Source organism: Dendrobates tinctorius, unplaced genomic scaffold, assembly GCF_039654945.1.
Source record: "Dendrobates tinctorius isolate UK_male_01 unplaced genomic scaffold, ASM3965494v1 ptg000163l, whole genome shotgun sequence".
In the NCBI taxonomy this organism is placed as follows: Eukaryota; Metazoa; Chordata; class Amphibia; order Anura; family Dendrobatidae; genus Dendrobates; species Dendrobates tinctorius.
Window position 1 is genome coordinate 6,602,742 of NW_027361830.1, and position 16,945 is coordinate 6,619,686.

Here is a 16,945-nt window from a genome sequence, read left to right on the forward strand (position 1 = left end):
CCGCACAGGAGTGGTTCTGACCCAAGGGGAAACCGATAAGCAGCATCCAGCCATTCTAGGCATGAACATACTGCGGGAGTTTGGCAATCTGCTCTTCAATGATCCCACGCAAGAGATCCTGAAGCAGTGGGGTTCCCGCACAGCCCAAGGACAGGTATTCCAGCAGTTGGTGCAGGAAGTGCGAGTACATCAGGACTGCCGGGAGGGCGAGGCTCTGGGCAAAGTCATCGTGCCAGCGGCTCCCCTGCTTGTACTGCCCCCTGGGCAGACGGTGATGGCCCTGCCAATTCGAGCCTCGATACCCTTGGAGGGCGTACAGATGCAGGTGAAGCCATGCTACTCGGAGCGCTTGCCTCCTGGCATACTGATGGCTCGCTCCCAGAACACAGTGCAGAAGGGGACCGTCCTGGTGCGCTGCGTCAACCTTGAAGACCAAGACATCGTCCTGAAGCCCCGGACCAAACTGGCCAAGCTAGTAAGGCCTTTGGAAGAAGTGCTGCCTGTTGTGAGTTCATTTTCCCCTTCACTACTGAGGCCCGAGGAACTCCCTCTTCTGGTAAAGAAAGGTAGTGAGCCTGATTATCAAACACCTGAGCCTAATGATGATGACTGGCTGAGTGGAGTTACTGACTGGATATAAGGCTGCCAACGCCCTTCTGCCCTGCGGGTGATTTCTCTGTGGGATCCTTGGAGACCAGTCTGAATTCCTGCTCTTCTAAAGCTAAGTTTTCTGCTCGGCTTTTTGCATTTGTGCTTTGTCTTTGTTTTGCTTTGTTTTTCTGGATTTCTGCCATTCCCTGCGGGGGTGAGCTGAATTCCTTTAGCTCTGTCTTCTGAAAATACCTGAGTGCTGATTTAGTTTTTGAAGCCTAGCTGCTTCAGGGTCTTTTTCCATATCAGCTTGTTGGCTTTTGTCTTTGATAGGGTTTTGGCAGATTGCAGACAGCAACCTTCCTTTCCTGTTCTGTTTAGTTAGCTTGGGCCCCATCGTTTGCTCAGCCTATTTTTCTATCTGTGTGAGTGTTTTTTCATCTTGCTTCACCGTCATTATATGTTGGGGGCTGCCTTTTACTTTGGGGTCTGCTCTGGGGCAGTTTAGATTTCCTTTTCTGTCTTTAGGCTATTTAGCTCTCCGGCTGTGATCGAGGGGTCTAGGGCACCGTAGGAACCCCCCACGGCTACTGCTAGTTGTGTTGATAGGTTCAGGGGTCTGCAATCTGATAGTTGCCAACTTCTCTGGTTTTCTGGACGTAGCTTCTATTTTTGTGTCTGCCTCCTACGGTGACTCAATCATAACAGCTGCCGACCCCTGCAGTCCAATTGAGTGCAATCCGAGAATCCTTGGGCAGTGACTATCCGGACTCTACAAGCTGCCCAGATCTCAACTCAGGAGAAGGGTCGAAACATCCTGGAACAAATGCGGGCCGAGCTCTCCGGTCTAACATCAGCCCAGCTTTCCCAGATAAAAGCACTGCTCGGACAGTACCACAAGGTATTGTCATGATCCAGGTTGGATATGACAGGTTTTGAATAAGTAACCTTTTTTTCCTTTGAGCTGGTTGCTTGGAGTTGGTTTTGCCCCCCACTGGCCATTGGTGTTATTGCACATGATAATGAAGCAGGTGTGATTCCTTGGGTCCTGCCTATAAAAGTGTACCAGGTGGTTTCACTCACTGTTGGTGATATTGGTCTTTTCCAACCATCCTTGGTGAAGGAAGAAACTTGAGAAGAGTCCCGGGCAGCTCAGTCAGAATCCTGGAGTGGCAGCTATGGTGTCAGCGAGGAGTTCTTGCAAAGCTTGGAGGAGTGGCAGCTATGGTGTCAGTGGGGAGTTCTTGCAAAGCTTGGTGGAGTGGCAGCTATGGTGTCAGCGAGGAGTTCTTGCAAAGCTTGGTGGAGTGGCAGCTATGGTGAAAGCTGCACTCAGATGCTGGACTCTGTTGCTGGAAGAGAGCTGCACTCAGATGCTGGACTCTGTTGCTGGAAAGCTGCACTTTGATGCTGGACTCTGTTGCTGTAAAGCTGCACTCACATGCGGGACTCTGTTGCTGGAAAGCTACACTCAGGTGTTGGATCCAGTTGGAGGAAAAGATGCACTCAGGTGTCGGACTCTGTTGCTGGGAGCATTAGCAACAGAGCAAAGCTAAGTGGTGTTTCCCTGTTTGTCACTTTCCTCAATGTGTGTTTTAGTGCAGTGGTGGGATTAGTTTCTGCACCGTCCACTTCACTAGTAAGGTATTGGTTCAGGGCGAGCTAGGTATTTCAGGTATCCTGATTGGTGCCCGGTGTGGAACCGGCCTAGGGATCATTAGGAGTGTAGAGACACTGACTCAGGGGAGTGCAGGAGGTCTCCACGTCCCCATTCCCTATCGCAGGGCCACCATTGTAATTGTTTTCCTGGTTTTCCCCATTATTCTGAAATTCGCCCTGCTGGAGGAGGTGTATCCAGACATACGTGTACTACTGAAATTCGCCTGCTGGAGGCGGTGTATCCGGCTGCACGTTCTATTATTTAAATTCGCCCTGCTGGGGGTGGTGTATCCAGGGTCACGCGTGTCATATAAATTCGCCCTGCTGGAGGCGGCATGTCCAGTCACACGTTACCGTGACAGGTATTTGCTAGTCACGAGGAAGATTTTGGATGTACCACCGCCATCACCCATGGAATTCCCACGGCAGGAGCAGCCCCCATCCGCGAACGATATCGGCAGATTCCATTTCACCAAGAGGTGAAAACTTTACTGGCTCAAATGCTACGAAAGGGAGTTATCCGAGAAAGCCAAAGCCCCTGGGCGGCTCCCATTGTGTTGGTCCGCAAAAAGGTTGGCACTCTACGGTTCTGCGTGGACTATCAAAGCTGAACACCTGTACCATCAAAGACTCATACCCACTACCCCGTATAGAAGAATCCTTGTCCGCCTTGGGGAAGGCGACGTACTTTTCGACTTTGGACCTGGCCAGTGGGTACTGGCAGGTGCCCATGTCAGAAGAAGACAGAGCTAAGACGGCGATCATACTTCCCATGGGACTATTTGAGTTCAATCGGATGCAGTTCGGACTGACCAACGCCCCGGGAACCTTTCAGAGGTTGATTGAGCGGTGTCTGGGGGATCTCAATTTCGAGGCCACGTTAGTACTCCTAGATGATATCATCATCTATGCTGCCAGGTTTGAGGACCACCTGAGGCGGTTGGGGCAGGTACTCGGCCGGCTGCAAAAGTAAGGGTTGAAGGTAAAACCCCAGAAATGCCACCTATTTCACACCCAGATCAAATATTTGGGGCATACGATCTCGGCGAAAGGCGTAAAGGTACTGTCACACTTAGCGATGTAGCAGCGATCCCGACCAGCGATATGACGCGGTCAGGATCGCTGGTACATCGCTAAGTGGTCGCTAGTGAGCTGCCACACAGGCAGATCTCACCAGCGACATCGCAGGGGTCAGGGGTTCGCTACTTACCTGTCAGACAAGGTGATCCTGACGTCCTCCCGCCCGTGTCCATGCGTCGCTCGTCTCCACAGCAGGAAGCGCAGCAGGAAGCTGACGACGAGAAATGGTCCAGGACGTTCTCGCGCGATCAGCGATAACCAGCGGGGGAGCGGTTGGAGGTCAGTATCAGACATAGCGATATCGCTAGCAATACCGCTGGGGCAAATGGACGGAAAATCCAGTGGCAACAACCCCAAAAAGAAGCTTTCCAAGACCTTAAGGCTGCACTCTCGGGTGCCCCAGTGTTAGCTTATGCGTATTTCTTGCAACCGTTCATCCTGCACACTGACGGGAGTCTCTATGGGCTAGGGGCTGTGTTGTCACAAGTTCAAGATGGCCAGGAGAGAGTGATCGCGTATGGAAGCCGCTCACTTCATGATTCCGAGCGCAACCCTGACAATTACAGCTCCTTTAAGCTCGAGCTCCTCGCAGTAGTGTGGGCCATGACGGAGCGGTTCGCAGAGTACCTGGCGGGCTCCGAAGTGGTGGTGCGGACTGACAATAACCCACTGGCCCTTTTGGAGAACGCCAAACTGGGGGCTCTGGAACAAATGTGTGTGGCCCGGATGGCTAAATTCAACTATAAGATCATCTATAAAAGAGGGGCCGAAAATGTACACGCTGACGCCCTCTCCAGGATCCGACATACAACTCCAGGGAAGAGTCGAGACGACAAACTGGAAGGGGAAGAGATACAGTACCGTTCGCCCTCACCGCCGCCGTGCTCACGGCTGCCACCCAGAAAGTATCCTCCTCGGAAACACTAAGGGGCATGCTGGAGCAATCCCGTGATAAATGGATCCAACAGCAGCAAGAAGACGAAGAAATTGGACCCCTCCGGCAATGGGTAGCTGCTGGCAAATTGCCCACTGACTCCCAAAGACAGACTTTGACTCAGGACATGTCGCTGATGTTACAACAATGGGAAAGACTGGTTATCAGAAAGGGACTATTGTATCGTAAAATGACATCACAGACAACATCTATGCCGATTTGGCAGTTAGTTGCGCCCAGAGCCCAACTCAACGAACTGGCTCGAGAAGCCCACGAAAAAGGGGCTCATTTCGGAGCTCAAAAGACCTTGCAATGGTTGCAGCAGATAATTTACCATCCATGCTTGCAGGCTGTTGTGGACGAGACTTGCCAGGTCTGCCGCCTATGCGAATTAGCCAAACCGCCCGCCCAGTGAGCCCCAGTACAAACAATAGTGACCTCAGTGCCCCTCGAGCTTCTGATGGTGGATTACCTGACCATTGGTCCTGCATTCCAGGGGTATGAACATTGCCTCGTCATGGCAGACCATTTCACCAAGTTCGCTGTGGTCGCCTCCGCAATTTGTAGAAAGTTCATACAAGTGTACGGCTGCCCTCAACGTATACATTCAGACCAAGGAGCCTGTTTTTTTGGGAAAAATTATGGAGGAACTACACCATCTCTATGGTATTGACAAATCCCGGACCACGCCATACCACCCGCAGAGAAACGGGGCCTGCGAACAATTTAATTGGACATTAATCCAAATGTTGCGTACTCTGGAGAGTGACAAGAAGGCCAGTTGGTCCGAATATGTCCCTGAACTAGTATGGGTTTATAACAACCGGGCGCACCGAGTTACCAGCTATACCCCTACTCCCTGCTATTCGGATGAGAAGGCAAAGGGATCACGGAGGTAGAGTTGGACCCAGAGGAGCCCCAACCCTGGACCGGGGTATCATCATGGGTACAAAATCACCGACACCGGCTGCAAACTCTCCATCGAATTGTTCATACCAAAATCCAAGACTTAGAACACCCAGGAAGGAATCTATCTCCACCTCTCAACCTCCAAATCGGAGATCGATTACTCGTACTAGACCAACGCCCCCAGAACAAATTAGAGCCACGCGGGGAAGAGTCCCTACCGAGTTCTACGCCGTCTAAACTCTGAAGGACATGTATACGAAATACGACCCGAGAAAGACTGAACACTGCCCACTCGCATTGTGCACCGCAATATGTTACGCCCATGTACTTCCACCAACCCGGTACAACCTGAACCTACTCCTCAGGTCTCTGAACCATTGCCAGTGGTCTGGGACCTGGACGACGAAGAAGACTTCCCCACGATATCCATGGGCTCTCCACTCAATGATAACTCAACTGACCCAATTAGCCTGCCCGAACCAGCTAGCCCACCACCGTCCAACACCCCAGAAGACTCCACCCTAGTCGAACTTTGATACTCCGAGTGGTCAACGGCTGGCAAACCCCCGAATGATACAAACAGGACCAGTTCATAGGGCAACAAAAACTGACATCTCTGCAGACCAACCCAAGTATACTAAGGCCCTCGCCCGAGGACTGGCGAGCATACAGGATGGGGGAGTGTAGAGAGGAGAGTCCCTGCAGAGTGTCCGGGCCGGAACCAAGGGGACCGCCATCTAGGTTCCTAAGGGAACTGTACCCGGGGAACATAGGAGGAAGGTGGACGGCTGAGAGTGAAAGGACAGCAAGGGAAGGGGCGAGTATAAAAGGGGCAGGGAGCGCGCAAGGAGGTCAGTTAGCAGAATGGCAGACACAGAGCAAGAGACTGTGGGGGTGTGAGAGAGCCAGAGCGACAGTGACCAGAGAGGAGACCAGCAACAGAGAGGAGATTTACAGTGGCCTTCGGGGAGGAGGCGCCGAGCTTAACGACCAGAGACAGCCGCTTCACTCCAATCCGGGGTCACGACCGTCCCAGGGTCGTCCGCCGCCGATGCCGCTGTGCTCCAGCCCGTTGCGGCCTGTCCGCTGCCTCTCGTGGCCGCTGCCGCTTCACTCCAGCCCGCAGTTGCGGCCTGCCCACTGCTGACCGCGAACGCTGCCGCCCCGCTTCAGCCCGCGGCTGCGGCCTGTCCATCACCGCCCGCAGCTGCCATCACCCAGTAGGGGCCTGCTCCTCTCCAACAGAGAGACTCTTTGCCCTGCCCCAGGGCGTGCATGTGGCCTACCAACCGCCACTCCTGGTAACTGTGACACACTCCTGCTTGGGGACTGGGGTCTCCCTGAACCTGCTAACGAGCGGAACCCCGGTGTCAATTACAGGGGGTTACCTCATCAAAGGACTCACCCAGGGCCTGTTGTGCCCCAACCCCTCTTGGGTGCTGGGGCGCCTGAAGACTACGCCAGATCTTCAGCAGCTGGGCCCAGCGGCTGCGACGCCAAAGCAGCTTCATCAGAGACGCCGAGGGACGTCAGGACAGATAAGTGACACTATAGGAAATAAGGACCCGTAGTCGGCCATACCGCGGCCCTATAGTAACCGGCCTTTGCCAGGTTATTTGTGTTCTCTCTAATAGTGTTTGGTTGTACTGAGTCCCTGCAAGGACAATTGTTACATTGTTTTTGGTTGCTTAGTATAGCCCTAGTGGCTTCAATTTAGAAAAGTTACTTCTCAAAGTACATCTCAGTCTCGCGTCTCGTCACTGCATCCTGCGTACCTGCTATTACCAATAACAACGTGACCTTCCAAGGGTTTTGTATTGGCTGGAAGTGAGCGCCTCTTCAGTGAAACAAAACGGGAGAAAAAAAAGTTAAGCAACCTCTGAGAAAATATCAGTCGGCTTCTCTCAGATTGTAACACACGAATGTGTTAATCTAGGATCATATTGTAGGCCGAACATGTTTTATATCTGCGGGTTTAGCTGACCTCAGTCTAATGTGAATGGGTACATTAACTACTATTTAAAGGTAATGGGCACTTTTCAGCATCTTTCACTCGTCTGTGTTTAAACACATACGTGTAAAATGGTTCTTGTGTCATCAGTGCACAGTCCGTGTGTCATCAGTGCACAGTCCGTGTGTCATCAGTGTACGGTCCGTATGTCATCAGTGTACGGTCCATGTCGTCGGTGTTCAGTCTGTGCGGCATCAGTGTACGGTCCGTGCGTCATCAGTGTACGTACGGTCCATGTGTAATCAGTGTATGGTCCATGTGTTCTCAGTGTACGGTCCGTGTGTTATCAGTGTGTAAGGAAGAGACAGGACTGTAGTCATGACCTGAATTACTGCTACATCTATGTCCAGTCCTTCCCCTACAGAAAACTGTACTCTTCTCTTCAGCGTACCTGCATCTCCAATTTCTGCTTCTTCTGGGCACTTCCCAGATGACGACGGTCTCTCTTCCAGGTGACACCCAGCAATGGAGCCACAGTCCAAGTTAACTTTAATATTTTCTTTACTGAATACTTCACATGTTACATCCACAGTTGGTACATCGTGACATTTACTTGTTTCCTCATCATTCCCTCTCTGGTTGTCACTTCTGTGCATTACACACCCGGACCAAACCGTCCTAGACTGCTCCCCAGTTCTTTCCTGGCCTGGCCTCGCCATGATGACAATTCCTTAGGCCTGTTTCGCCCCAGAATCAAAATCATCAGTCACCAGGTTTGGTTGCCTCTGGTAAAGCATCCGGCCCATCTGTACTGATCTCATCGAAGCTTTAACTTCCTTCATCTCCTGCAACAAAACAATCTACCCAGGCAATAAGTCGCCACGTCTTTCCTTTCCTGTTCTAGCCCACTGCTATGATGCACAGTGGCTGTGGGTAACGTGGGCTGCAGCGATTTAACGTTATGTGGCTGCCGAGCTGTCCGGGCTTATAGCCCATGTTGACACTAGGGCACCCTGGCCCCGTCTGCCTTAACTTCCTACAAACTTCTCTCTTACTACCCGGCAGCCCCTCCTACAATTAACCCTCTATAAATGTCCTATCAGCTATACCTATAAAGCCCACTAGTATGCCCCCATCAAGTTGCCCACAACAGAACTACACTTATCCTATGTATAAAAACTATCTACTCAAGTGACTCCCCTCTAATGTCCCCCAAAAAGGATGCACTGACTTACCCTAAAGTGTACATAAATATCAATGTACATTACTTTACAATATAACATTAAGAAATGCAGTCTCAAGAGCATGATAATACATATACAAATGTGGAAGTTCCAGTAAAATGAGTGGTAATACATCTTCATATGTAGCAGTACTGCAAGCATTCAACATATACATTAGCAATATTAGCAATATGTAAACATCAACAAATCAACAGTAATTAGAGGAAGGGAAACAAGAAGGACATTATATCTCACCCCCTTACAAGTGTACAGTCCTTATGTCATCAGTGTACAGTCCATGTGTCATCAGAGTACAGTCCGTGTGTCATCAGTGTACGTCCGAGCGTCATCAGTGTACGGTCCGTATGATTAATGTTCAGTCCGTGTGTCATCATTGTATGGTTCGTGTGTCATCAGTATACGGTCCATATGTCATCAGTGTACGGTCCGAGCATCATCAGTGTACGTATGGTCCGTGCAGCATCACTGTAGTGTCCGTGCATCATCAATGTACAGTCTGTGTCATCAGTGTATGGTCTGTGTGTAATCAGAGTACATATGTCATCAGTGTACGGTCCTTGTGTCATCAGTGTATGGTCCGTGTGTCATCAGTGTTCGGTCCGTGTGACATCAGTACACATTCCGTGTTTCATCAGTGTATGGTCCGAGAGTCATCAGTGTACGGTTCATGTGTCATCAGTGTACGGTCCATGTGTCATCAGTGTACGGTCCGTGTGTCATCAATGTACGGTCCGTGTGTCATCAGTGTTTGGTTTGTTTGTCATCAGTACACAGTCCGTGTTCATCAGTGTATGGTCCGTGTGTCATCAGTGTATGGTCCGTGTGTCATCAGTGTATGGTTCATGTGTCATCAGTGTTCGGTCCGTGTGTCATCAGTGTTCGGTCCGTGCGTCATCAGTGTTTGGTTTGTTTGACATCAGTACACAGTCCGTGTGTCATCAGTGTATGGTCCGTGTGTCATCAGTGTATGGTCCATGTGTCATCAGTGTTCGGTCCATGCGTCATCAGTGTATGGTTCGTGTGTCATCACTACGCAGTCCGTGTGTCATCAATACACAGTCCGTGTATCATCAGTGTACAGTCCGTGTGCCCATTATTACCATCAGTTATCGTCAATGGTTTTCACAGATGGATAAATAAATGACGAAGTCTCTGTTATACTTTGCAATGTTAATCACAGGCAGCACAGGGATGGCGCACAGATTGTATACTAATACTACCTGTGTGATATGGTTTTTTTTCTGGACCCATAGACTTGTATTAGCACTTTTCATATGTGGTACTGTAAAAAACAGACAATTCTCCCTAAGTTTTGCACAGGCACATGGGTCGCCCTCCCTGGGCTGTGGGGTACTCGTTACCGGGCCGGTCTCTCAGAGGGGATTGTCACAGCAGCGGTGACCCGGTCCGTGGCCCTGGGCGCCCATGTAAAAGGGGTTGAGTTGGAAATAAAGTTTATAAGTGATTCGTGATGCCACCTGTGGTGTTCGGCAAGGGAGGTGTTAAGCCGACGCTGCAGACAGATCCTCTGGGACAGATGGTGTAGTGCAGCAATGATGTTGTAGCCCTCCACAGGTAGGGCTGTTGTCCCAGGGCAGTGTAGATAAAGGGTTAGGAAGAAGGTGCAGTGTTTGGCACAGAGATGTAGCAGTGCTGAGGATGTTGCAGGAAGGAGGCAAGGACACAACAGGGTGCAGTTTCTTTACCTTTACTTGGCAAACGCAGTCCAGGGTCCTGGTTACAGATGGCACGGGAGCAGGCTAGCCTGGAAGCAACTCAGGGATCTCTCTATCAGATGGGTTGTGTAGTCTCCTTCCTAGTGCTGGCTTGAGGTACATTCAGTACTGTGTTACACTGAAGTTCCTCCTTCTTATCTTATCTTAGAGCTACCTTGTATGGCAGACAGCTGTAGCCCTCTATCTCTCTTGGCTCACCCGTCGCTGTTGTGCCTCCGAGTCTTAGTTGGAAATATAGCATTTACAGCTTCCTATTCCTCTGGTTTCTGTTGCAGGACCTTCAGTATCCATACAACCGTGGAGACCAGGCTCCAGATCATGCGCTATCACTGGGAGGGAGCTCTCTATCCTCAGCTCAACCTCCAGCTTCTCTCCACATGTCTACACTCTTTGCCCTCCTCACACTAACTCCTCATTTCCCTTCCTGGCCCTCAGAGAGTACTCCTCCCCCAATTCTGGTTCAGAGCTCCCTCTGCTGGCCTGGAGTGGGAACTGTGTTGCATGACAAGGTTAACTGTTAGAGAGACCCTTCATTGCCTCCAAGCCTGACATCACCCTCCCTGGAGGAAGGCAATGCCACTGTGGCGACCATACTCCTGGGGGCGCCACACACACAGTCCTTGAAAAATCACGGACATGTGGACTGCCTCATAGACAATAATGGTTACCTGTAGTTGTGAAAAATACAGATAGAATTTGTACGTGTAACACTGATGGCTGCATGAGACTGTTGTCTGACTTACCAATAGAGAGAGTGACCACTTACAGTGCCTAGGGCAGCATGAATGCCAAATACGGCACTGATGACAGGCGTAGGCTGATGCGAGTAAGAGTCTCATCACCAGATGCCAGTTTTTACCTCCGATTACAGCTGCGGGTTCACGATATCAATTAACAGTGTGGGAACCGCGGCTGTCTGACCAGTGGTAATAATCTTACCGCATATCAGAGGCAGTGTTTGCCGCACTGTCATGCACATGGGCAGCATGGTGGCTCAGTGGATAGCACTGCAGCCTTGCAGCGCTGTAGTCCTGTGTTTGAATCCCACCAAGGACAACATCTGCAAGGAGTTTGTATGTTCTCCCTGTGTTTGTGTGGGTTTCCTCCGGGTGCTCCAGTTTCCTCCCACTTTCCAAAGACATATTGACAGGGAATTTAGATTGTGAGCCCCATAGGGGACAGTGATGATAATGTGTGCAAACTGTAAAGCGCTGCGGAATATGTTAGCGCTATATAAAAATAAAGATTATTATTATGACAGCATGGCAAACACTGGATGTTCGGTCTCCCATTCAAGTGAATGGTGTTCAGGTCCAGGTACTGTTCTATTACCCGAAATTTATTTTAACTGTCTGAACTCGCCAGACCTGAACATCCAGGGGCTTGCCCATCTCTGACAGATTTCTTTTAAAATTGTATGACCAATGAAGAACTGTGTAGCTGTGACTTTAATTGTTGATTTTAACTGTCGAATTGTTACTCTGTAATGTCTTTAATCTCTGTACATGTCCCCTCTTAATTGTATAGTGCTGTGGACTATATTGACATTATATAAAAAATATTATTATTATATTATTATTATTATTATTATTTGTAATCTAAGTGGTTAGCAAGAGCAGGAAAATGTATTCATATCACAAAAAGAAAGGTAATTCAGCTTTGATCTTTTTTTAAATTCATAGCATTTACACCATCAGACCCACCTAGGTTGGAACTTGTCATTCTCACCCTTCCCATTATCTAGTTGGTGAAAAGGTGGCATCATGTTTAGGCTGGTTCTCTCCAGTCTAGTTTGCAATTTAGGACACATGTAGGAAAGTCAGCTCTGCTCAGATGAATTAATCATCCGTGGGTTAAGAGAATTAGGTCAATCTGAACAAAGTCCCCTTTCAATGTGCACCGAATAGCAAAATCAATGATTGTCTTGACTCTTAACATATACTTCTTCATAAAATTTTGTCATCTCTTCATTTAACAGATTTAACACAATAAGGTAATTAAATGGTTTATAAAATACACAAAGCTTGTCACTAGTATATTCCAAAAAAAATAGCATGTAGTAGATATGTTTATGCAATTAGATAAATGTGCTTGTGCATAACTTTAAAACCAAAGTAGTAACATCGGAAACATTTTGTTAAACACTGTATTAAAAAATATGATCATTACCCAAGCCTGAAATAGGAAATTCATAGATTTCTAAAACATGCACAGCAATTTTGGAAAATGTTTACCTTCTTCATTTGAGTTTCAGTTTTACCTTTGGCTGCAAGACAAACCAGTGCTAGAGCAGTTAGCATGCTAAGGGGGGACATCACAATATTCTCATCACTGCTCATTTTTTCTGCTAGCTCCACAGTAAAATAGTTATTTGCAGCAACAACATCCTCTAAAGTAGACATGATGTTATCTAAAAAAAATAAATAAATAAAACATTGGGTTTATAAAAAAGTTTGTTGCTAAGAATGATTTTAGTCAAAAAAATATAGAAAGAAACATCTGAAGAAGATTTAAGCTAAAAAAAAAAGGAATGAAGAAATGAATGTATGAAAGCATACTTTAAAATGTCTAGTGTGTACAGCTAAGTTCACATTAACGTTCGGGGGCTTTGCGGAGGGCTACGTACTTCCTCCGTTAAGCTCCGCCTACTTCCACATACTTCTGCATACGTCCTGCGTACCTATCTTTAACATTGGGTACGCAGGACAAGTTCCGTTTTGTGCGGATGGCGGGCGAGTCAAAACAATGCATCCGCATTCATCCTCATACATCCGCATATCCTGCATACCCAAATTTAAAGATAGGTACGCAGGACGCATGCAGAAGTATGCGGAAGTAGGAGGAGCTTAACTACCTAAGTTTTGTGCTCTTGTGCTGAGTGAGCTGTAGAGGAGCACACCATGATGTCTAATGCCTTCCTGTAAATTCTTAAAAGGGAACAAGTGTGCACTCACTATACAGTTGTGCTCAAAAGTTTACATAACCCGGCAGAATTTTTGCTTTCTTGGCCTAGATTCAGAGAATATGAATGATAACACCAAAACTTTTTCCCCACTCATGGTTAGTGGTTGGGAGAAGCCATTTATTGTCAAACTACTGTGTTTTCCAAAACATCTAAAATTTCTAAATGATCCTCATCAAAAGATTACATACCCCATCCCCAGAGTGGAGAAAAAGGTTTGGTGTTATCATTCATATTCTCTGAAAAAAGGCCAAGAATGCAAAAATCATGCTGGAGTATGTAAACGTTTGAGCACAACTGGTTATGAATGCAGCCTTGTGAATCCTCACAATGCGCACTGCATAAGATGTCAGTATTCTCCAGTGCAGATGTCAAGAGCAGACGAATGTGTTACCGCAAGTTTGTGATTTGCATACATGCAGTCATGTGCTGACAAGATATGCGTGGCCGTTCATATCTAGGCAGAATGTGGCCAGAACTATGCACATCGCATACTTGCTGTCACATGACCACCCACTTGTACCCAAAGACTAGACAACCACTCTAATATCCAAATTAAAAAATATTTTTTTCTTGTTTCCCCACAAACTACAGGATAGTTCCATAGTTCCAGCAGAAGCATACATTGCAGTCAGTTTATTGCCAATGGGGTTCTCTACCAAATAGGACTATCTAAAGTGGAAAAATGCAATAATTGCCAGCACTTCTATTTGAACCTTGCTCTAGGCTTTGAAAATAGATTAATAATTATCACGTAATTTAAATGCAATAATGCCAATACCTAAATAACTAACTTCAACAAATTACATACCGCCCTGTCAAAACTTGTTGCTCTTTAAATATTAAAGTGTATAAATTCAGCAGCCTGTATTTGATGAGAACATTTGGCAAGCATTTATGGCAGTAATTAGTTTATATGTGTTTCTAGTAAACAAAATATGCATATTTGTGTTTCCATTTTATCTATCTATCTTTATCTGCTATAACTTATTAATACATTAGATTGCAGTTACTGTGATACAAAAAGGAAGACATAGAGAATAACTTTAGTACTTATTTGTGAATGCACATTGTAATTGATATTGCACATTGGTAACTATAATGTTTTATATTTTATGGTATTTATTTTAAATTAGTTTTATAGTATAAACCTATAAACTGTTGCTTACTGTATTCAATACAATTGCACCTTACAACAGATTAAAATGGATGTGGATTTGCTATGACCATGACATTATTATTATTATTATTATTTATTTATATAGCACCATTGATTCCATGGTGCTGTACATGAGAAGGGGTTACATACAAATTACAGATATCACTTACAGTAAACAAACTAACAGTGACAGACTTATACAGAGTGGAGAGAGGACCCTGCCCTTTCGGGCTTACATGCTACAGGATGGTGGGGAAGGAGACAGTAGGTTGGTGGGTTGCAGCAGTTCCGGTGTTGGTTGAGGTGATATCACTGGTAGTGGTGAGAGAGAAGGAGGTAGCGGGGTCATTGCAGGCTGTAGGCTTTCTTGAAGAGGTGGGTTTTCAGGTTCCGTCTGAAGGATCCAAATGTGGTTGATAGTCGGACTTGTTGGGGCAAAGAATTCCAGAGAATAGGGGCTATTCGGGAGAAGTCTTGGAGGCGGTTGGGTGAGGAGCGAATAAGTGTGGATGAGAGAAGGAGGTCTTGGGAGGACGGGAGATTAGTTTAGAGACATATGGGGGAGACAGGCTATAGATGGCCTTGTAGGTCAGAATTAGTAATTTGAACTGGATACGCTGAAGGAATGGGAGCCAGTGAAGAGATTTGCAGAGGGGAGAAGCAGAGGAGTAGCGAGGAGAGAGATGAATTAGTCGGGCGGTAGAGTTAAGGATGGACTGGAGAGATGCGAGGGTGTTAGCAGGGAGACCACAGAAAAGGATGTTGCAGTAGTCGAGGCGGGAGATGATGAGGGCATGCACAAGCATTTTAGTAGATTGAGGGTTGAGGAAAGGACGGATTCTGGAAATATTTTTGAGCTGGAGGCGACAGGAGGTAGAAAGAGCTTGGATGTGCGGTTTGAAGGACAGGGCAGAGTCAAAGGTTACTCCGAGGCAGCGGACATAAAATAAAATCATAACATATAAGCACTAAACAAAAATATTTCTGTTCTAGTTTTGGTGAATCTTAGACATCATACTACTGTGAAGCTTGATATAGTTATATGACATTAAGTTGCATATATTTGCATAATTTAGATTAAATTAATTTCTGATTGGATTTTGAAGTTATTTAAATTATGTAAATTTCTGATTCAAGATAAAAATTAGAGGAGCTCCTTACCTGACCTATCTATCACAATTAACGACATCATGCTTCCCCCAGTACTGGAAGTCCGCTGCCTCAGAGTAACCTTTGACTTTGCCCTGTCCTTCAAACCATACATCCAAGCTCTTTCTACCTCCCGTTGCCTCCAGCTCAAAAATATTTCCAGAATCCGTCCTTTCCTCAACCCTCATTCTACTAAAATGCTTGTGCATGCCCTCATCATCTCTCGCCTCGAATACTGCAACATCCTTTTCTGTGGCCTCCCTGCTAACACCTTCACATCTCTCCAGTCCATTCTTAATTCTGCTGCCCGACTAATTCATCTCTTTCCTCGCTACTCCTCCTCTTCTCCCCTCTGCAAATCTCTTCACTGGCTCCCATTCCCTCAGCGTATCCAGTTCAAATTACTAATACTGACCTACAAGGCCATCTATAACCTGTCTCCCCCATATGTCTCTGAACTAATCTCCCAATACCTTCCCTCCTTCTCTCCTCCACACTTATTCATTCCTCACCCAACCGCCTCCAAGACTTCTCCAGAATATCCCCCATCCTTTGGAATTCTTTGCCCCAACACTCCCGACTATCAACCACATTAGGATCCTTCAGACGGAACCTGAAAACCCTCTTCTTCAAGAAAGCTTACAACCTGCAATGACCCCGCTACCTCCTCACCACTACTGGAGATATCACCTCCACCAACACCGGAACAGCTGCAACCCACCAATCTACTGTCTCCTATTCCACCATCCTGTAGAATGTAAGTCCGAATGGGCAGGGTTCTCTCCCCTCTGTATCAGTCTGTCATTGTTAGTTTGTTTACTGTAGGTGATATCTGTAATTTGTATGTAACCCCCACCTCATGTACAGCACCATGGAATCAATGGTACTATATAAATAAATAATAATAATAATAAATGTAATTGAGAACAAATGCCAAAAAGGGGTCAAATTTAGAATTGAGCATATCGTTTAACTAAAATTGCACATGACCAGAAGAAATCAATCTCTCTACAATAGAAACTAAAGTCAAAGAATAGAAGTATGATAAATTTAGCTCATACTTACATCTTGTGTCTTAGATTATCAAAGCAGGAGTCTCGGACTTCAGAGCAGCAGGTGACATTTGAAGCCTCAGCCACTCCTACTCACCATGGTGCTCTAAAGGGTTTGGCAATATATGGGTAGATTTACACAAGCGATTGTAAAATATCAAATGTCTCATTCATTTAGTACATCCTGCCCTCAATTACATAACATATTTTATATTGGCTAAAGAAGCTCCTAATGGTGACAGTTACATTTTGAGCATAATTTCTGCTACTTTAACAATGCACACAGTAGTTTTAGGTTCACCCAACTTGCACATTATGTCTTTTAACTCACAAATGTGTAATACAAGGGAAGTAAATAGAGACAAGACTATGATCCGCATGGTACTGAGTTTGAGTCAAATTTCCAGAAGTCATGTTTTCATGCAAATTCAAACATTTTTAGATTTGACTCACGATTTTCAAAAGAAAAAAATTGGTCCATCACCATTTTTCACACTGCTGAAACATCGCAGAGCGGAC

At 46.7% G+C, this 16,945-nt stretch overlaps 1 protein-coding gene across 1 annotated transcript in view; it reads right to left on the bottom strand.

Annotated features, from left to right (window-relative positions):
• The window catches only part of LOC141052856 (ovalbumin-related protein Y-like), an 83,372-nt gene extending 66,877 nt beyond the window's left edge, over positions 1-16,495 (bottom strand). Inside the window, exons 1-2 of the mRNA XM_073550164.1 lie at positions 16,440-16,495; positions 12,339-12,514 (exon numbers count right to left, since the gene is read on the bottom strand). Of these exons, the coding sequence (XP_073406265.1) occupies positions 12,339-12,506 (168 nt within the window). The 5' untranslated portion in view covers positions 12,507-12,514; positions 16,440-16,495. The remainder of the gene's footprint in view (positions 1-12,338; positions 12,515-16,439) is intronic.
• Between the last annotated feature and the right edge of the window lie 450 nt (positions 16,496-16,945).